The sequence below is a fragment of the Neolamprologus multifasciatus genome, chromosome 23 (genome assembly GCF_963576455.1).
Source record: "Neolamprologus multifasciatus chromosome 23, fNeoMul1.2, whole genome shotgun sequence".
Lineage (NCBI taxonomy): Eukaryota > Metazoa > Chordata > Actinopteri > Cichliformes > Cichlidae > Neolamprologus > Neolamprologus multifasciatus.
The window spans coordinates 9,302,215-9,325,322 of NC_140460.1; the positions used below are offsets into that span (position 1 = coordinate 9,302,215).

Genomic DNA, 23,108 nt, shown 5'->3' on the forward strand with positions numbered 1-23,108 from the left:
GCTTTGGTTCATTTTTATTGTTTTGAACCACTAATAAAAACAAAGATTTACAAAAAAGTACCTTTAGGTCAAAAGTGTCACCATTCTCCAGAGCTAACTTCAATTATGTATTCACTCAGCGACATGGCTGATAAAATGATATTTACGATGTTCAACCAGAATTAGTCGTTGCTTCTTGTTTAAAAATAGTCCAGGACAAACTGGTTTATGTCGCCAAGCAGAAAACCGCTGGGCTGGGGAAAAAAATTGCAGTTCACTGAGTTGCAACTCACTAGAGAGTTTTTTTTATTAGTCAGTTTTATTGTTATCTTTAATTTTATTTAATGTGTTTTGGTATTTTTTGAAATTTTATTTATGTATTTTTTCTTTTTTTGCCGTCTTGGAAAGCACTTTGGTCAACCATGTTTTTTGGTTGGGTTTTTTTTGTTTTGGTTTGTTTACGCATAAAGTTGCACAAACAGCTACAGCTTAGTTTTAGTCTCCTGGGGTCTTCCTCCCCCCCCAATTTAACTCGCTAATTTAAACTAAATTAAAATATGGGTGTTGAATCCTGACACATGCACGTGGAGCAGACTGCACATTTGCTAATCAGAGTTATTGAACTGATCCTACCTGCTGTTTGTAGCTTTAGTGCATTTTAAAATTCTAGTGTTTGAATTACTCTTTTCCTCCTCTCTGAAGCAGCAGGTATATCTGTGAGCTGTACCGGTGCAGTTTATGAATGCTAGCGTTAGCTGTCAGCTTACCACTCCACCTACTCGTCCAGTGGCTAAATCCAACTTTTACACACGGTTTTAGAACTGAGTCATCTTTGTGAGACTGGCCCTTGTTCTTGAACAGACCACTTTAAGCACTTAAATGGAAAAGTATAATCTTGGCAAACTGTGGAACAAGTCAGAACTGAGGCTTTGGCCGGGATGTCTTTAACCACCCGGTTTGACACTTTAAAAACAAAAACAAACAAACAAAAAAAGGCTTTGGAAAGTTAGCTTTGCAGTTGAGGTTCAAAACGTACATTTTAAACAACTGAAATTTTAAAACAAAATACTGATATGGATGTTTGGATGTACACTTCTTAAATAATTTTGAATAAATAATTTCCCAAAACAAACTTGTGCATACATTCTGGCTGATTTTACAAAGAGGAAAGATTCTTAAATGTCAAACCCACACAAGAGGTGCTTTCACTGTTTCAAGACATCAACAATTCTCTAACGTTACGGGACAGTTCACCTGCACAGCATCATCATAGAGATCGCTCACCGACATCTGTTAAACACAGAGCATAAAGAGAGAAATGCGTGGAAACATTTCAACCTGAGGGAAGTGAAAGAAGAACAGGGGGGAGGAGGACAAGGAGGCGGGGGAGGGAGGAAAGCTGGGCATGTGGAGATATGGACAGTCTCACAGATGACTGCAGTTGAACCAAAGGCAGGTGACGTGTCCTCTGATGGGGCGCTGGAGACGGGCTGGTTTCTTTGGCATCTTCTGGGCTGTCTGCACTACATGCCTGACCCCTCCAGAGCCAGTCCCCACAGAGAGACACAATGACTTTGACACAATGTGGACTCTGTCCTCTCCCTTTTTCTTTTTTAAACTCCTAATCAAATGTATTTTTGGGGGCTTGGTCTTTCTGACCTATAAGAGTTATCTAGGTAGATAAAGTGCCATGTTAAAACATCTTCCTCCTTTTATTGATAGTTTTGACTGGAGAGCCCCCTGGTGGCCCGCCTTAGTAACAACCTTCTCTCCAGTTCTCACCGCCGCCGCTGTAAGTCCGCGGACCAGGAAGGGACCTGAAAAGGCAAGCAAGGAAAATGCATTTCTGTAACAGCCAACAATAATAATAAAAATAAAGAGATACAAGACAGAAACCAATTCAAAATAAATATCACAGACACATTAAAGCAGTCAAAATAGATAATAAACAAAACAACTGAAAGACATCAACCAGACTCTGATGGAATCGCATAAAAATATGTTTTAAGGACTGATATAAAGTTGGTCATTAATTCTGCGAGCTTTGCACTCCCAGCCAGACTGTTCCAAAGTGAATGTCTGCATATTAAACCAATAAGAATGAACAGAAAGTGCGTTTTGCCGCGTGATTGTTAGCGCTGTCGCTCTCCAGCAGGAAGGTCCTGGGTTCGAATCCGCCAGCGTTTGCCTGGAGGTACTTGTGCTTCCTCCCACAGGCAAAGAGATGCAGCTTTGGCCACAAGTGTGACTCTAGTGTGTTTGCCCTGTGATAGACAGGTGATTGTCTAGAGTGTACCCCCCTCCTGTCCTATGACAGTGTACCCTCAAACCTGAACTGGATAAGCGTTTAAGAAAATGGATGGATTAACCTTTTCTGGGTGTTAGTTTCAAAGTTAGAAGGTTCTTATTTGGAGGAAGCAAGACTGGCCAACCTTTATAAGAGTGGAATCAATCTGTGAATGGAACCACCACAAAGCAACACACAGAACGCAGAAATTGAATTATAGAAATTAAAAGACAGGCGATGACAGTAAAACCGTACAAATTTGTAAGAACAGTGGAATCAAAAGACATTAAAAGAGCTAGTGGTGGATGGAGATTCTACAACCACTCACCACTAGCTGGAGCTGCGGCTACACCAGCATTTCTCTCTCTCTTTCTCCGTCAAAGTAAAATAACCAGCCAGCTATTTAAACCTGGAAGAGAAGAATGCTGCTGCTGCTGCTACACTCAGAAAATACAATAAGACTGTCTGTGTAACATTATGTGACAGCAACTAAAAATTTCAGTTTAATTTACAATTTGATTGTTGAGGAATGTAATTACAGACAGTGTTTAACATTGTCTGTTAGTCTGTTGTGCTCAGCTTTGACTGTTGTCTTGATATTAGACTGGTCAATTTTTAGTTAATTACCAGCCAGTAACATCACTGGTGTACACATAAGAGCAAAAATATAAGCACAATACGCCTGCCTGGTAACACTTTATAACCTGCTGCATGACTAAGAGTGTAATTCCCCTTTAATTAGATGGAACTTCAATGTATTTTATCTGAAATTACAGTGTAATCATATTTACCTAGCTATACTTAAAGGTAGGCACACTGGAATAAAGGAGGTTAAATTAAAGTATAATTATTTCTTACTTGCTACCTCTTTATTCTGCTGCAGCTTACTTCAAGTATTTGTAGGTAAATATAGTTACATCCATCCATCCATTCGCTTCCGCTTATCCTTTTTCAGGGTCGCGGGGGGCGCTGTAGCCTATCCCAGCTGTCATAGGGCGAGAGGCAGGGTACACCCTTGACAGGTCGCCAGTCTGTCGCAGGGCCAACACATAGGGACAGACAACCATTCGCACTCACATTCACTCGCACATTCACACCTAGTGACAATTTGGATTATCCAATTAACCTATCCCCACAAGCTGCATGTCTTTGGACGGTGGGAGGAAGCCAGAGCACCCGGAGGGAACCCACGCAAACACGGGGAGAACATGCAAACTCCACACAGAAAGACCCCGGCCTGATGTTGGAATTGAACTCAGGACCTTCTTGCTGTGCGGCAACAGTGCTAACCACCGTGCCACCGTGCTGCCCAATATAGTTACATTGTAATTTAAAATGAATTCCATTGAAATTCCATTTAATTACAGGGGAATTACGCCCTTATTATAAAGTGTTACCGTCCTCTTTAATCAGACAGAGAAGTGCACAATAAGGACAACGTGTCTGTACATACCTGCGCACTGGTTGGGCCAGTTTGCTGCGAGGCAGAGGGATCCCACCGCCTCCTCCTCCTCCTCCTCCTGTAGAAGCACTAGGTCGGGGCAGGCCACTGCGTGGAGGAGCTAGGGAGCGGGTGGGGGTGGAGGTGGCAGAATTGGGGGTAGATGTGGCCTTTACCGGTTGCCGCAAGGCTAGTGGTGATGGGGTGGCAGGAGTCCGTAGTTTACTGGGAGATGGGACTGGAGACGGGCAGAAAAGTCAGGTGTAAGTGGATTATGATGGACTGCTTTCATACACAGTATCTATATAATGAAGTAATGATCAAAACCACGATGGTGTGAGGTTAATTTAAATATGATGCCGGTATAAAAATCTGAGACGTACAGTATGCAAGCTTTTACTAACAACATCCATTCCAAATTCACAAACTTCTACATAAGTTCAAAAACAAATAAATGAACAGAAAGGTTAACTAGCACAGCTGCCGGCTATGATTTTGGATGCATTGACAGAATGAGATGATACAAACACACAGAGCAAACTCTACTACTAAAAACCAACAACACAACATCGATGCGGCCACGGCGTGGAAACCACAATCACGATATTTAAAAAGGTGGAGGCTCTCAGTGAATACTCACTGAAATCACCTTCTTCTCCAAAGCAACAGGAGAGTGGGACTAGACAAAGACGAAGACAACAGAGACAGGCCTTATTTCAGAGCAGGGAGGGAGGAACGTGCTGACCATGCAGTGTATTGGGGCGTTTTGCTCAAAATGGGCCTTTAGGGCTGACGCCACACATGATATCTATGCAGTTTCCTCTAATTTTTAATTATCTATAAAGAAGAATCCTTTGACTAAATAAAACCCACCTAAATATACAGTAAGAAAAATTATTTAAATTGCAAATTGGAGAGGATTTTCTGCTGGGATAACTAAAACCTCTTCGGGGCCACCTTTAACAATGTTATGTACTTTATTATGTATTTATTAATGACAACCAAATGTTTTGTTTTAATTGCTTCCTTAGTAATTGCCCTTCTTATTCCTGCTATTTAGTGAAAGCTGCTGGCATCTCTGGGAGGAAGTGCACAACAAAGCGAGATTAATGGGTTAGTGAGCTCTGTCATGAAGTTGGCTCTCTGTTTACCTGGCTAGGTCACCATGGTAACTTAGGCTAGGCACATAACCTGGTCTGGAGTAGGTTCGTGTTCAGATCGTCTCTTTAAAAATCATCAGGATTGATTTTCATTGATTTTTTTCACTTAAAGCAAGTAAAATACAGATTCTCTAGACTTATATTTCATACAGGCGAGTTGATAGGCTTACTAATATCACAAAAGGAAGCTGTGCAGTAAAGTTACAGCACGACAAACTGTGTACTGCATGCATTCAGTTGGTCATGGAGAAAATGTAATATTGTATTTATGCTTGGTCCCAATCTGCTGCCAAATCATTTTGTACACTGCTGAGGTTGTAGCTAACAGAGAACACATTAGAAAACTCATCGGCCTGTTTGTTGGCAATTTATCACTGAGAATAGTCAATCAATAACATTTATTTCACTTTGACCTGCCCACAATCTACGGGGATTTTATGAGGCTACAGGACAGCCCTATGCCCAGACATACAGAGTAATAATGTGTATCATGTTTAAAGTTTCAGGGGTCTAACGTGCAGCACTCATGGCAACATTTAGCAGTAAAATAGATATGTATTGACTTATGTATTCACAAGATTTCACAGGATTTTCAGGAACGTCGTTTCTTTTTCTTATTATATTTTGGGGGTTTTAGATTTTATAGATCTGCATCCAAGAGTGAAAAGATGCTTCGATCCCTTTTTATGCTGAGCCTGAAGCAGAACGCCTGGATTAGCAGAGAAAGTATATAACCTCCATCGTGATACCCGCCACCTCTGACTGAGATTTTACATTGTGTTGAGCCAGCTATCGCAAAGAAAGCCTGGCTATGTTGAACTTGCATCGTAGGAAAGCCATCAGGTGTCTTGTCTGTGTGGCATCAAACAGGTAAAGAGCAAGAGAGAAGAAAACTAAACAGTGAATGAAACAGTACACGCTCTCCAGTCTTTGGATTTTTGCCAGTGTCACCTGTGCGTCCATTTATACAAAACAAGTATTTTGAACATCAGCGGCAACTTTCTAACAGCTATCAAGATGACAAATATTATAAATGCACAATGTTTATTTACAACTATTATTATTATGATCTAACTGTCGAATCATAAAAAACATAACTGAAGTCTAATTGACTATCAGTTTACTATTTATTAGCAATGGCTATTCTAAGGTGTTACCTACCTGAGACGACACTGACCCTGTCATGCATGATTCTTTACAGAAAGAAAGTATTACCACAACCCAAAGAAAATACACATTCACACATTTCTTACAAGGTTGCAAGATCATCCTCATCTCTGACAACAAACGTACTCCATGGTTACCTCTTATTAAACGTCTTGCAAAGAAAGCAACAAAAATAAAAGGCTAAAATTCAGCGTGTGCTCAGCGTTGCTTTACATTCTCAGCGCTTCAAATGACGAGCTGGCAACTTCCCTCACTTTCATTTCCACTCCATAAACATAACAACCCATCATTACAACTCATCGGTCATCTGTACCTTCAGCTGACTTTTATGTTGTCATAAGTTGTGCATTTGTCTGTGTGAGAGAGCAGTCTCACAGCCTTTAGCTGTTACCTCGTAGGGCAGTGGGGCTTTGGAGCTGCTGTTTGGGTTTCAGTGAGGTGCGAGAAGGGGTCAAGTATTTCGGGAGCTGAGGTGCTGCTGGAAAACAGAAACATGTCAGCACTAGACTTCAATCTGTCACAGAATTCATGGAGAAAGAGGGGCTATTTTGGCACTGAAGGCCATTTGAGCCTGAGGTGCAGGTTGAGGACACTAGAGGGCTCTCCAAGCACGCACGCTGAGATAGTGAAGGAGGAGCACGACTATCAGAGCAAAGTGCCCTCTGCCTCTGACAGGTTTAACAACCAATCCCAGCACAGACAGAGAAAAGGAGTGTATGGTTTACACATGCTTTACAGGGAAGAGAAGCCAGTGATAGAGGCAGCAGAGGTGCCCATGTCCAGTACAGCCAAAGCTCAGAAAAACACAAACCAGTCACCACAGATAAATGTATAAAGACTGAGGTAAAAACTGAATAGCTGCTCTGTATGTATGCCAAGGGAGCACATAAATACACCACCCTTCCACACTAGGAGCTGGTTAAGGCAAGAAAAAGGCAGCTACCACATGATTAACCTGCTGAAACTTGCTCTTTGACCCCTCCATCTGCCTCTAGTAACAGAGAAGAGATTACAGCTTCTGGATTAAGGACTAAACCATTACCTTTATCTCCCATTACAGGATTATATCAAATGGATAGTCTTAACTCGCAGAGGAGGATTTCTAAGCTCTTAAAAGAGACCATAAAACCATTGGACATGAAATGTAAAACAATGTTTGTGTCACAGATCCCCCGAGTCGCTCTGGATTGTCAGTGTTTCTGGCATCATGCTTTTATTCTGCAGGATGAGTGCTTTTCTTTGAAGTGAAAGTTATGCCAAGACAATAAGAGGAAGGATGTGTGTGTGTGTGTGTATGTGTGTGTGTGTGTTTGTGTGTGTTAAACATATTACAAGGAAAAAAGATCAAAGACAAAAGAGGATCCCCAAACACCAAAGCCATGTCACTACAAAGCAGTGCAGTCCCTACACCAAATGTGCAGCCAGAAGGATTAACGCTCACACAAAAGCTAACATGAGATTACACAGCCTGCCATGTCGCTGCGCTTGGAGAGCAAAACAAATATCGATCTAACAAAAAGTTACTTCAGTAATGAATCTGACAGTCTAAAGCTTCAAGTTAATAAATATTTCGCATTCAAACTAAAAGGCTTAAAAAGTGATGCTCTCCGTGGCTGTTACAGTACTCACTGGCAGATTGGCTCTGGTGTCGGGGAGAGCCGCCGTTTGGCACTTGCAGGTTGGACTCACAGCTGCGACTGTTCTTCACGGGCTCTGGGGCCTGAACTGCCGCCGCCACCGAGGTGCGTGTAAGATTCGGAAGACTTCGGCGCAGTTTTTCTACAACAGTAGCACAGGCAAGAATCAAAGTCAGCGTCAACTCAAATCACTGTTTCCCACAGATAAACTTTTACTCGCCGGTGTACTCCTACATGTATTAGTTTAAGTATATTTGGTAACATACTTATCCATGTGATTAAGTTATGGACAATCACCCTTACCCTTTCTGTCTCTTGTTATTTTTTCCCATAGACTGTATATAAAATAATGGATGCTGGTATTTTGGAGTCTTGAAACCAGGGGTAACGAGTAAAACATGGATCCCAAATGCCAAACTCGTTGATATGCTCACTGGCTAACGACTGTTACAGACAAGTAGCCAGTGAAAACCCTTGAAACTAGCTACTGAGACAGTAGTGTTTAATTTTTACAGAACAAGTAGGCTGCGGGTCAGCTAAAAAGAACCCATGTTTTGGGCACTTCTGAGTTTGCCTCATTTTTTAGCTACATTTGGGTCTGAAAAGTCAGTCTTTATTTGGCTGGCTTGTTGGTCAAGTCGCTGCTGTGGCGGTCTTTGATAAACAGCTGTTTGAATTTTTTGTCCAGTGTCCACCGACTGGTGCCTTTGGTGACAGCAGTCGTTCTAAACCTCCATCTCACTGAGATCACAAAGTAAGGACAACCATCCCCAGCTTCCTTGCTGCTCTCTGACTTTAAAATCCATCTGATAATACATCTGATAATAAACACATTACTTGTGATGAAAATAAGACCTAATGTGGGAAACACTGGACTAACTGAAAACATGCAACTTGTTCATATGTTCCACTGCTTACCTTCATTTTTCACCACATTAGTCTGAAGGTCATGCCCGTGGCTCTGCAGCGAGTGACGAGGCTGCTGCAAGCGGCTGATGATGGGCTGAGGAGAACCCCGGCTGTGGCTATAGTCGATGGAACGAGCAGGCGAGCGCGAGCGGGGAGAGTTTCTCGGGGATGCACGGGGAGAGTGGCGAGGGGAGGGGCTGAAACGGTTGGAGGGCAGGTGAAAGGCCGGGTGCACCGCCTCCTCGTCGTCCTCCAGACTATGAGCATCTAGCTCCTGGTCACTGAAGGTGCTGCGCCGCAGTGAGTGGCAGGATGAACCCGAGCTCCGTCTGGATGCTGTTGCAGCATATTCCTGTCTCAAGCCTGTTGGCAAAAAAGGTGTGGTGTAAAAAAAAATGTAATTGCAAAAAATTGAAGAATAAAGATGTGGATGACGGATACATACTCTCTTCCTGCATGCGTGCCAATATCTGGACATCAGTGACATCATTGAGTTTATAGGTCGTTGAGGATCCCACTGAGTCCTCATCCATTTCTGACGTGCTCAGCTCGCTGTCCACCGATGACTGCGGACTAACTGCAGGAGGATTCCTCTCTGCTGCCGAGTTTCTCTGATGAACTGGTGAAGAAATCATATGTGAATGTTTTAGAGATAAACTAAACAGATACCTGAAACAGACAGCGAACTATAGAGAGACCCATACTTGCGTTACTGGGCATTAGTTGCTGTCGCACGATGGGCACTCTGCTTGGGGTTGAGGAGGGGGAGTTGAAGCCACTGCTGTAAGGGCTGTTGGCTGCATTTGTGCTATAAGGACTTCCATAACTCTGCTGGTTGTACGGACTTCCATACAAGCTCCGGCGCTTGTTGGCTGTAGAGGCAAAAAGCAGAACTACAATGTCAGACAGCATCACATGAGAGACTCAGAAAGACTTGTCAATAAAGTTTTCATGTTGCAAAATCCATGCTGTCTACATGTGGTGGAGTTGTTAAGCAGTTTCACGTCCTCTCATTCACTAATCTATGAAACTTTCAAGCGGGAAAGTACCGGTGTTAAATCAAAATACAGAATTATATCATATATTACATTTACTTGCAATATTTTATACCTTTATTGGTATATTTATATAATTATTTTGTCATCAGTTCCTTTATTTTCATTTTGACATTTTATTATATTATCTATACAAGTCAGCAAATAAATGTTTTAGATACTTTGCACAAGCAGATTTAGAACCTGGCAAGTATTACCCACTAAACTATTTAGTTTTGTTGTTTTTATTGTTTTAAAAGTTGACCACTAAGAAAATGTGACAGAGAAATACAGCAAACGCACCAAACTAATAGACTTTCACTATATTAGGTACTTGTATATTTGTCCTGGACAACTAATAATATTAATATGTGTGTCCTGAGCAATTTCATCACTCTATTGAGGTGATATGATTTCTTATTTTTAACATTTTTTACCACTATTTCTTCTGGTAAGTATACTACATTAATAGGTGAAAAAGAAAGACTGTTCTCAATGAATAATCCATAATATTCTCTTCACTGGGACCAGTTAGTCAGCCTCTGTTCTTCAGTAATGCTTCTGTCATTCAAAGGATATCATAAAATCTGCACTTCATCCTACAATACCTGTCAACCAAACACAGTCATGGCCAACATCAGCCTTGTTGACGGCTTTTAAACCTTTCAACAAATGAGGAGGCGACCACCAGGTCAGTGGCAAATGCCTTTCTGTTGTGCAATATAAAGTTTGTGTTGGCTGAATGTTCAAAGATGAAGAATTGCTGAAAGACTATAATATTTTTTTTGTTTTTTATGCTAAAGAGAGAATAAAAAACAACAAAACAAAAAATATTCATCACCATCGATCACATAAACATCCCCGCATACCTGCTGAAGGGGGATTTTTGTTTCCTCGACTTCATAAATTACCTGCGTATAAAAACAAACTTGCAGCTATCAATCTTATAGTTTCTACCAAGAATCACAACTTTTAGAGAAATGAAAGTCTAAAATCCAACCCATAGAAATTTGGGATCAAAACTTGTCGTTCATTGTTTAATCTGCTCATTCACCATCTATACGCTGTAACCCCTTAAAAGCCCTGACAAAGCTTGTTGGCCTTCTGACTATGAGCATCAGGAGTGTCTGCTCGGAGCCGGCACATCTATGCCTGCACATTGCAGAGCTTTCAATCTGATTGAGTCTCTTATAATGTATGCTGAGTGTGGGCCTGATGGAGACTTCCTACATCATTAGCTGGGACAAACGCTTAACAATGCAAACCATTCAGTCCATATACGCACAGAGCACAATACAATTCTCTGTTAAACTCAGCAAAGCAGCGGTCACAGGCTACAGTCCAAAGTCGCTGGTCTGAATCATGAAATCAGACTCTGGACACTCTGTCACAGTGATACTCTGATTGGTTTAGATGGTTAACATCTCTCGAGTTTGTTCATTTACCCATCATCACTCTGTTTTAATCTCTCTTACTGGATGTGTTTACATTGCTCGGTGGTGAGGCGGCCTTTTAAGATCAACTCTCTGCTCTTTCCACATCGCTCCTTTCACTTTCTCCTGTTCCACCTCGTGCTCTGCACTCTGTCCTCCTGCATTATTTAGAAAACGCCATCATGTCTCCTCTGCTGCCATCCACATGGATCAGATCCTGTGGAATGCCAACAACGATGGAACGTGTTTAGTCAGAAATGCTGCACTCACTTAACCAAAAGACGCTTTGTTTTCCAGAAAAGAACAATAAGGTCAACAGATTTAAAGAGTTCACCTGGTGAAATGGTAAATGAAAGAGTAAATACTAAGCTGCATGTTCTGTAAAACTCCACTGTGTTTACATCACAAGAAAGTTGATATAACGGCATATTTCTGTGACGGCATACAGTAAAATCATAAACAGCGGTTACTGGATCCAGAACAGTGCTGCAAGTGTTTGTTTTGGTTTTTTAAAATATTTTTTTAAAAATATATATAACATTGTTTTGTTTTCAGCTCAAATTCAGTTTCCAGAATGGTTCTGCTCCTATATCTAACCTATATTTAAATTTGATTTTGTTTTGAAAATACTTTTAGTGTTACTTTTAGTATTTTTTTAGAATTTAAATATGGATACATATTTGAAAAAGACAAAATTCAAGAGGTTCACTATACCACACTTGACATTTGACCATGAGTGTGACATCGTGTCTCAGATAAGGTCTTCACAGAGTTTCAGATCTCACTGTTTTAGAAGCTGAATGTTTAGCCTGTAAACTGTCTTTTATTTTGAAAATAAAAGACTAAATTTTCTGTACCGATCCTGTATCCGCCTTCCTGCGCTCCTCTTCTGCGCTGTGCAACTTGATGTGGCTTCCGTTAAAAATAGACCAGGCTACATTTTGAGCTTTTGAAATGCACCGTGGGTCATTTGGCAGAACTGCAAACACTGTCCTGAGTGGGTGCAAATAGTTCTGATGGCTATGTTGGAGCTGGTGTATTTTCAAGGTAACGGTTACACAGACATCACAATTTCAGTAAACATCAAAGCCTCCTCAGACTGTTTCTGCTGGCAAATTTGATTAAATTTAAGAATTAAAACTAAGTACACCATATAGTTCTAATTACTTTCTGTGTAATTTTTATTTTTATTAATGTTTTTTCATATCTACTTTTAGTTTCTGTAAGTATCATAACTTGATTTTAGAAGGATATCAGGATCCACATTAGTCTGTTATTTTACAATATGCTTGAAATGTCCAATTTGTATCTCATAATGGGAAAGAAGTCATTCTTTCAATATCACTTCTAAGTCAGGCTAAGCCCCACACCTGGTAAACTTTTCATTTAAGTTGATCATCAACTTTTAAAAATAATTCTGCCTGTTTGTGTACAACACAGCAGAAGAGCTTGACATACTTTAGTCTGTATTGGGTCTAAGCTAAAATCACAATGGTGCTACAGCTCAAAGGGCCAATTCAGGTTTCAGAGGATTTAGATGTGGTTAGGTGACCTGGCCTATCACAGCAATCCTGGCAACACACTGTCAGTAGAATGAGACCAATCTGATGGGATCAGTAGCACAGGGACCAATAAAAATAGAGTGTCCTTGACACCCTCGTGTACTGAAACAAGTCAGTAGAAAGAAAAGGAAATGTTCTTTCTGCCCACTGTGACTGATGTCATTTCCATTTACTGTGATATGAAATTGTGCTGCGCCAGTCTGTGGAAACTTCAGGCCAGTTTCCACAGGCAAAAATAAAACTAAATGAGGCGGCACACAGCAGACTGCTTAAGGCCTTAAAGGGGGAGGGGAAGAGAAGACCAACCTTTCACTGAGGCCATTTGATACAAAAATAAAATAAAAGAATGAATGGGTTAAAGCAGCAGCACGGAGCTGTAAGCACATCCAAGAGACAAGCAAATAGAAAAACTATTGTATGCTAGAGATAAATACACCAGAGAAGAAAGGGGATAAAACTGGCAGAGACATGCAAGAAGGAGGTGCAACAACTGTGCAAAAGTCAAAAACAGGGCAGGTCAGCCATGTGACTGTGGTTGGGACCTCTTGGGTCTTTTACGTACTCTGTGGAACAGCTGTCAAAGCAGTGCAAAGGAAATGAGCTTTGTTTAATTGTACAGCACTAATAACAAAGTGGTTCCACTGCATATCTGAACTGTCTGGTATGAATAAAGTTGTGCTGTCTGACTAGTATAGTCAACTCAAGGAGATGTCTCCCAGGAGTTTCCTCCCTGTTCTTAGTTATATAACTGAGACACGTCATCTGCGGAGAAGATTTTAACAGGGTGTGCGCATACAAAAGGCTTGGGTCACTCCTCACACAGAAGGTCATGTTTAAAATATCTGAATATGCACTTATTCCAGAAGATGGCACAATGCTTAGACAGATGTGAAATCTTCACACACTTTTGATAACAATCTGCCGCAAGTGAAGAGTTTATTTGGCGATTCCAAAGCAACAGCATTTCCATGCTCCTGCTAGAGGTCGGGTATGAAAAATAATTCAGCCCGGAGCTATAAAGCCCTGTCTGGTGACTCTCACAGACACAAATGCTTTCAGAATGTAGCGCTTAAAGCCAAATTCATGGTCCTGTGTTTGCGTAGCTCTCTGGCTATGCAGAGAGAAGGATTATGGGAGTTTAACCAAAGACTCCAGTGCAGCCTTCCCAAAAAGACAGATGCTGACTGCAACCAACAGCTGCATTAGACCGTTTTAATGGTATTATTTAACTCTCACTTTGACTTCACTGTGAAGAATTTTTCGATTACAACAATCTAAATCAAATTTGAACATAGCCATGTTGTAAAGCTGAGCAAGTTTGCCATCATAAACTTAGTTTTTTGAAAACTAAGATCGCAGTTTAGAAAATGACCATTGCATTGCATTCAATAAAACCAGCAACTAGAGACTGAGCCAATAAACTAATCAGGAAAGTGTTCACTGAGCGGATAAGCAGTTTCCCCTCAGATGATATACAACCTGACTTCCTAATTCATCAAGTTATTTAAGTTTTCGTAGAAGTAAAAAGATGAGATGTAGAAAGTAAATCCATGTACACTGACTGCTTGATGCTGATCCTCGCTTTAATAGAGAGTCTGGGTCAGACATTGAGATACTATGTAACCTTATAAGTCTTATTTTGACATTTACATGAAAAAATTCTAAATATTTTATTACAAAATCACAATATTGGTGTTTAATTCATTAGATCTGAATGTCTTAACCACTTTAGTCAGTGAATCATAAGCCTCCCCATAGTGCACTTTCACTTTCCACCAGTGCCATCTGAGGAATGAATGAGGTGGGGCAGATGCTATTAGCGACAAGGGGGGTATTTTTAGGATGATGTTATCGTGCCACGCCTACATCGATGATATCACCACAAGTAAGCACCACTCCCTAAATCAGTGTTTCTCAAAATGTGGGTCAGACTCAAGTAGTGGAACAATGGGGGTGGACAAATGGACAGTAAGATAACAAACTTCCATATTAAGGTTTCATGGATTTAACAGATTGTGTGAATTTAATGACTTAAATACAAAAGTGAGGTCAATTCTCTCCTAACATACTGCAGTAAATCACTGTGTTCTCAAAGATGAGTTTTTAGGAGTATAAAAAGATTCCACAATTGAGCCATTCAGTGAGTATTATTAAGAGAAATGTTAGCAGAATTGGCCATAATTAGCAACTAGTTTGGTAAGGCAAGAGGTTTCTCAAGGGAAGGTGAGGTAAGGCTAAGAGCAATGTTCAACAAAAGGTCACATAGTCCAGCCTATAGTAGCTGGTATAAACTGCCAATAAAGAGCAATAAGCTATATTATACAAGCCTCACTCTGATCTGATTTATCATTACTTAAGAAGACAGTCCAACACATAACTACTCCATGCAACAATATTCATATAAACAAGTTTCCCTATCCCCAGATGAGGGAAGAACTGTGTGACCAGGTGTTTCTTTCACAACAGCTGAAAGAATCCCACTGACCCCAGTGACAACCTTCACTGGACTGTTGCTCAATGTGATCCAACTATCACATGAGCATACCACAGTCAAAATGGAAATGACTCGCCTCTTAGTTTAACTTTCAGGAACGGAGCCCTGTTCTCCTCACTGAAAGGTTAAATATAATTAGTGAAATCAAAAACTCTACAGGCATAAGAAATTAGGTAACTCTGTGCGATATAATGTGGTTAAAATCAGAACATTAATGTTGTTTTTTTCAGGTTCTTCTCACTATAAGAAGGGGCCTTTCGAGAGTGACTGCAAACGTCAGCACGATTGCTCCACGTATAGTTATGACAATAAGTCTATCTTTCCTTATTTTACATACTCTCATACACAACTAAACGATTTAAACCCCAACATGAAAAAAATCTCACTTTATGTATGTAAACTGAGTGTGTCTGAAGTTCATTCATTGAATCCATACACTCGGGGATCAGAGACTGATAGGTCCGCTGGTTAGCTCAGGCCATTCACTATGGATCAGTTTAGGATTGTCGGTGCTGCTGTTTGAGAAGAAAGTGCTGGAAAAGCAGCAAAATAAGAATACAAAAAAAAAATTAAAAAAAATCACAGATGTAAATATAAATAAGTAAGCAATTAGGCACTATCACGTGACACAAAATAATAAATATTTTGCAGGTCCCAGGGCACAACAGCTCCTCATACAATCTGCCAGCAAAATAAGCAGAAAATAATAACCCTGGTGCTTTTAAACAGAAAAAGAAGAAGAATTTTCACTCTGACCAAATGATATAAATCTAGATCATTTAGCAGTGTATGCTCAGCACTGTCACCCTTGCAACCAAAACTAAAAGTGAGGACACAACTGCTACTGTGCAGTACACTTTGGTGTTGTTTTGGTTAATCATGCACTTCTTTATTTTTGTAACCTCGTTGGAGACACAAGTGTGCAAGCAAGTTAGTCTTTACCAGCATTGCAGTGATTTAATATTACTATTTTCTGACTGAAAGGGAGATCCTTTGATAGTTGGAAATGAGATATTCTGCAGAAATCAAATCCATTTCAACTTCTTTGATTCCTGTACAAGTGACAATATAGTGAATTTCTTTTCCTTAAGTTGTAACACCCATAGTTTAGGAGTGCATATTAGAAATGACATACACATAAGGCACAGCCAGGTCATTATGCTCACTAGTGGACCAGGGCAGCTGAAGACTTCAACAGCCGACTAGATATCCACATGAAAGGCAGACTCCTACTGGTGTAAATTTTGTCAAGAGACTGTGAATGCAAGGCTCCGTGTGGACCACAGTGCGCCTTTATCCCCATCGAGGCACTATGCTACAATGCGCCAACTACATATACACCCTTCTTGCAGACTCTGAGCAGTCTTGAAAAGAAAATATAAAAAGGACTACACAGCTGCAGTGTCCACAGCTGTCTGCATGCACATCATCAAGTGCCAAAACCAGAGGGCATGTGGATGTCAACTACCCTACTATCAGAGCCTCGCATTCACCCTTTAATAGCAAAACATATGGATCCAAACAGGCTGAAAGTATAACAACCTCTTAACTAGGGATGGGAATTGAGAAGAATTTAACGATTCCGATTTCGTTATCGATATTACATCAATTTTACTCCTTATTGTTTCTCTTTGAGTTTTCATTAACGGCTTTGAGAGTCACCACCATCGCTAAGCAGTACATCAAAGACATTACATTCATGCAAATTAATTGCATGAATGTGGTTAAATGTTTCTGAATGTTGGATGCATTTCCCCTCTTTGTTGTGATCAGTGTTGGGGCCATTACTAAAAAAAAGTAATATATTACAAATGTTACACAGAACACTTTTCTTAAATATCCATATGAACCTTGTGGAGCACAGACTGAGTTACTGCCTTCCTCTTCCAACACATGAACTGAAATCAGCTAATTGTAGCACAAGTGTAAGTGAAACCACTAAGCGGCATCAGAAAACAGGCATACTAACAATTCCAAGGAACTGAACTACCGGGAACTGGTTCTCTACAAGAACCGGTTCTTGATTCCCATCCCTATTTTAACATAAATCAGCAACCCAAAAAGCAGATGCAAGCACTAGCAGGAGAGCTGGTTCAGTGATTTTGGTTCTCTTCAGCTGAAATGCATTATGTTTGTTCGAAGGCCAGCCAGACAATTGTGAACACAAAAGAACATATCTCAATACAGACACTAATAGAGAAGCCCAATGATCCAGATAACATAGTCTGGTACACATGTTATTTGTTTCTGACCTCTAACATACCAAAAGAAAGATAAATTAAGTGTATCGGTATTGTAATTACAGTTGAAACAATTACAACTATGCTCCTGTTTACCTGACATGGTGAGGTCCAGTCTGTGGATGAGGGAGCGCTTGGCTGATTCCATCTCGGGACTCGGATTGTCCAGAGCTTGGCGGCACCACACGATAGGACTCAAGGCTTTTTGCAGGGGACTGTTCAGCTTTGCCTCATATAACCTAAAAAAATATCAACAGCAAGTTATTTTTCTCCTCTAATAATGACCGACAGATCACTCCTATCACACCTCATATATGTTGTGAGTCAACAGCTTGAAGAGGAAATGTGATTGAGAGGATAACAAGCTGCAAATCTGGACCTGGTTTTATTACAAAGTGCTGCCTTATAGTGGATGATGTGGAGAGGCAGGAAGGAATTCATGTTTTCTTAGTAAAAAGAAAAGAAATAAAACAAACATTTTTTTAATGCTAATTTATTTCAGACATAAATATTTAAAATCTTAAGCCTTGCTAATTATTTAAGGGGACTCTAAAAATATAGTAACTACCCTTTTAGTACCCTTTTATTTATGTTGCATGTATTGAGTTTTAAGAAATTTTAAGAATAAACAGTCTTAAAAAAAAAATCTGAAAAGACCATAAATCTCAATACTTAATCATATGTACTCATTTAAATAGCCAAACACTTTCAATATGGCTTCAAGTTAAACTCAAGGCTTGAAAATACGGCCTGAAAATCACTACACACTCACACACCTAGTTGCTCTGCAGAACCAAGTGCACACACCAAACTAAACAGAGAGACACAATGACACCTCATATGCAAACTGACAAGCCAGTGAAAAACAAAATGTGGGATTTTTTTTTTTTTTTAAAGTTGATGCGGCAGGCAGATAATTTTACCCGAGCAACCTCCAGAGCTAGAAGATTAAGTTAAAGTGCCTAAAAATGTAGCTCTTTAATTGGTCAATTCCCACAGGTTCCAGTGTTAAAATGTTCAGCAGCATTAAAAACCATATTTATAGTCTGGTACAAAAATGTTTGGGGGGGTTTTGCGGTGTGTGACTGCTTTGGGTGAGAGGTGTTGACAGGCAACTGGAGCTGGTCAGTGACTGCTAGGTGCTTAGAAGTTTAGGCTCCAGTTTTGATGAATAAAATTCTGGTATTTTTTCAGACCATCACCTGGCACCAGTTACCAGGTATCTGTTTCTGTTCACTGCACCCATACAAGTTTTTGCAGCCTGCTAACAAATCTATCTGGCATTAGCTCATAACTTAGCGCTGCATCCTCTCTCCACATATGGTAACTTCTGGCTGCAAAAACCAAAATAGGAGCAGCCAAAACACAAACAATGAATCTTCAAAATGCAGAGTCCAGGACCGCTGGATGATGTCATGGTGGCTACATCTACCATTTCTACACACATGTGACACACTGAGTTAACTACAGCTTTACTGAGTGTAAAGAAAGACATTTGTTTACCACGACATAATTTCTGCTTACAAATAACATTTGTGATGTCATTTTGACAGCAAGAAATACAGTCATAGACAGAGAACTGAGGCTTCATAAAGTTGCTGAACTGAAAAATGACAAAATCTATGTCACTTTTGATTGCAAAAGTACAGAACATGCATAAATAAGCTAACCTAACAAGATCATTGGAAAAGAAATAACACTGAAGTACATACAGCTTTACCTGAGATAGCTGACAAGCTATCAGCCTCGCCTCATTTCCATATTAAGATGAGGTCAAAAAGTGCATTGGAGCAAATGAATTGTGACTGTGGCACTTTCAGTGGCTGTAAAATTTATATGGTTTCAACTTCTAACAGTCTAAACATGGTTTCACTCATCAAAATTGAATTTAATTGTGTTCCCCATTTATAAAAGCAATAGAAATGTTTATGAAGAGAAGAGAAGAGAAGAGAAGAGAAGAGAAGAGAAGAGAAGAGAAGAGAAGAGAAGAGTTGAGTTTCCACTCAGAGGAGAAATCTGAGTCAGCAGCTGTCAGCACTGTTGCAGCCATTGAGGAAGCCTTTCAAGATGAAAGCAGAAACATTACAGGCAAAGCAAGGGCAGAGAAATACCGGCCTTTAATCGGCACTGCACATTGTCATTGTTTATCAACACAATGACAGCCATTCACATGTGGTACAGTGCAATGTAAAACTACATCTGAAACAATGATATGTGTCATGCGCATGCAGAAACATCAGCGCAACGGGCATTCATTGATAGGCCGAGTGTTGCAGGAGCAGGCAGCCTTTTTAAATCCACTCTGATGCTAATTCATGGGATTACAGGAGTCTGTGACAGGAGCTGGCAAAAGCTAGGCACTATAGGCTAATCCCAGATATCAATCTAATCCAGAGGATGGACAAACAGCCAGGGCATAATGAGACTAGCTTGGCTGGGCATGAGCGAGCAATGTCTGAAAGTAGTCTGATGCCGAGGGCTCAGTAGCTGGCATGGGCATGCAGCTGCAAGCAAGGCAGGAAAAGCTGAGTTAGCTCAAATAATAACTACAAAAAATGCAAACTGATTAACAGGATTCGTGTTTATCCTCCCTTGAAGAAACAGTGTTTGTGTTAGGAGTGTTCTACAAATGTAAAAGCACTTGGCGCATGTTCAACTTCAAAACAGATGATATGCCCTGATTGCAGCAGCTTTTAAAAACTGCCATTAAGATGCATTAAGAGTTACGCCCTCGTGTTGCCTACTACAATATCATTACCATAGCAGAAGCAATGCATATAAGCCCGTCCTAATAAGATAGATAACCATTTCCTGAAGAAAAGGGCCATCATTATATTCTCATCCAGTCAACAATGATGGTCTTGGAAGTAAAAAACAGTCAAATCCAATTTAGTCTGGAGTTTGACGGGCTGCACTTCTTTTCTAAAGCCATCTAAGGGCAGAAATGCGCAGTGCTTGGTTAAATTATATGGGCACAATCTAGCGGGAAAGGATATTGAAATACATAGGAGTTAACAGGCAGAACAACAATACTGTATTAGTTCTATCTTCCTCTACTGTGAATGTTAAAGTGTTGCTGTCAGTGTCTGGTGAGTACAGTGAAAGTCATATTTTTTTTTAAAGATTTTTAGCCTGTAATGTTACAATCCAAAATGTTTCACGTTGATTACATTTTTGCAGTGTAATACCACCTCTTGTATGATTTGGTATCTCTTCAAGGGCAGCTACTTTCAAAGAAACATGGATTCCTTGTCAAACTTGGCTGTAATGGCCTAACATAGGATAGTTTTTTTTTAACTTGTGTGAATATCAGTTTTATGCATTCCAAGTCTGGCTTTAAAATGAGGAATGCTATTAGAAAGACCTAATTACAACTGGTGGATTAGCAATAGGTGCATCTAAACAGAAATATAAACATTTAAAAAGCAAATTTCAACTAAATTTGTATAAATACACTCACTTTTAAAATACTAACCCCCCTGATGTCTCTATTTTTGGGGGAAATTACAAAAAGTACATTTAAAGATCTTAGAGGTAACAGGAAATACATCAGACTAATTTAGCTTGCTTTTTGTTCATGATGCAATCACAATCTAATGATCTGGGCTGTGGTAAAAACATTGTCCCTTTTTTGTTTGTCACTTTAATGACAAAACATCAGGACATGCACAACACCTTGGTTTGAGGGAACTGCTACAATCCTTGCCTAATGCTAATCTTATACACAAGACACTCTCTTGTGTATAAGATTAACAGTTTATGTTTATAACCCCTGTTAATGCAATTCTTGTAATCATCTCTAGGACCCTGCCATAGCGTTTATTTCTCCATGATGATGAGATAACTGTCCTATTTCACATCTCTCACTTGGTGCTGCAGAGCACTTGTAGCTGTGTGCCAACTGCTGCGCTAAAGGGATTTCAGAAGAGGAATATAACCATGGCTACCTCTCCCACATGGCTGCTGGGCAGGAAAACAACTTTGATTTTTTTACTGTACAACACTGACACGACAAGCCAAGCAATCTGTCACATCACAACACCAAGAAACTGATGATTTTAATTGCCACAGGCCTGCTGATCTATCTCTGAAACTAATGAACAAACTCTAAGCACGGAAAGAATGGAGAGCGGTCTGACAACGACTGTAAGACAAAGCCTGTCTTTTATATTCAGACAGTCACAGAAGTGCATTGGGATCGCCCATATGACTTGCCAAACAACATCCTGCAGTCAGTAATCCACAATGAGGCTCCTTCAGTGGGGATGACTTCAGATTTCAGACAAGCTACTGAAATGATTGTTCATGCCAGGCGTTTGTGGTGGCAGCTAATGTGTATAGCAGCTGTGACCAGGCATTTAAAGCTGTCACCCAGCCCCGAAGACAAAAACACGGCAGAGCAGGCAAGTTACCTCTCAAGACAAGGCTTTGACTCACCAGCTGTCCTCGTCTTCGTTTAGACAGTCCATGTCTTCCAGATCTAAGATTTCCACTTCATCTAGAATTGAGGTTTCCCCTTCATCCGTGAAGGGGAAACCTCCCCTGCTAGTGTCTGAATAAAATGAGTTCATACTCGATAAAGAGGTGGCAGCAGATGCCCCCTCACCCTCATACGCCCTCCTGAAACTGATGCCGTCATAAGAAAGTCTGGGGTTTAAACAGCGGTTGTTCTCCAACAGCCCACCGTAGCCGCCCGTTCCAGCGAACCCCACCCCAGGGAAGCCGGCCAGACCGGCTGCCATCCCTGCTGACAGGGACGACGAGTCGTATCCGGCGCTCAGGGGTCTGTGGTTCCCTGACATCGGTCCGGACGAAGACAACATCGTAGACCTGCTCCGGAGCTGCTCGTTTTGTTGTTCGAGTTTCTTCACCAAGTCCTGGAGCTTCCGCACCTCCAAGTCCGCGTTGATATTAGAGTTGATATCCTCCATAGTGGCTCCTCTCAGCCCTACGAAAATATGCAGTGGTCGGGGGTATTTTTAGGCGTTTCTTTGCCGAGAGTCCCTTTGTTTTTGTTTACTTCACTGCTATATGGGTGTTCAAAGAAGACACTTTGGTGTTCAACCGACTTGAAAAGCTCAGCGTCGTCATCTTCTCCGGTTATTCGTGCTCACGGGTAGGGTTGAGGCCATTTTCATAATACTCGTCACCAACTGTGAAAGACCAACAGGCGGCGGAGAACACACGTCACCACGTTCCATATCGGGAACGACCACGTAACCAACACCTATTTGCGCGTGCACATGTAACTACACCGTTATAGATATGAATCGAAAATTTGGCTACAGAAACCACATTGTAACATATGAATGAACTCCTAAACGCAGGATTTTGAATGTTTATTTGTGATTTACTACATATTTACAATTAGCCGCCAGGGTACAGTCTTATACATTTATAACTACTGGGATACAGGTCAAAAATCGAATAATTCTGAAAAAAATTAACTCGCTGATCAGATGTAGATCGCTTTGTAGGCCTGCTGCTTCTGTTACCCTCCAATTATGGAGTATCCTCAGATTTTTTTAAGGACACGCTGCACACTATGCCAAGATAAATTTACATTTTATGCTCGTTAAACTGTCATTTTTTTTTTTTTTTGCCTTTTTCACAGTATCAGCTAAATAAATGGGAACAGATTAAATGCTTGGACATTGGTTGCTTTTTCATTCAAAGAAAAAGACCTTCAGAAGTTTTGCTGAATTTGTAAATTACTAAAAATCAAAAAAGTAAAAGGTTTTACAAGGGATTGTAAAAGACTTTTA

General features: G+C 40.5%; 1 protein-coding gene across 4 annotated transcripts; it reads right to left on the reverse strand.

Moving 5' to 3' along the window:
* Nucleotides 1–854: 854 nt before the first annotated feature.
* Nucleotides 855–22,539, reverse strand: slain2 (SLAIN family member 2). 4 transcript variants are annotated; one of them, XM_085149909.1, is made up of 10 exons: nt 21,781–22,539; nt 17,440–17,582; nt 9,285–9,452; nt 9,026–9,199; nt 8,590–8,943; nt 7,664–7,813; nt 6,426–6,512; nt 4,348–4,386; nt 3,720–3,945; nt 855–1,796 (listed from the first exon to the last, which is right to left on the reverse strand). In XM_085149909.1, exons 1-10 carry the CDS (start codon nt 22,272–22,274, stop codon nt 1,733–1,735), a joined length of 1,899 nt encoding a protein of 632 aa, XP_085006035.1. In that variant the 5' UTR covers nt 22,275–22,539; the 3' UTR covers nt 855–1,732. The 4 variants fall into 4 exon arrangements, with proteins under 4 accessions (XP_085006035.1, XP_085006032.1, XP_085006033.1 ...); XM_085149906.1 differs by lacking the exon at nt 4,348–4,386 and having other exon boundaries at nt 21,781–22,537; XM_085149907.1 differs by lacking the exon at nt 6,426–6,512 and having other exon boundaries at nt 21,781–22,536.
* Between the last annotated feature and the right edge of the window lie 569 nt (nt 22,540–23,108).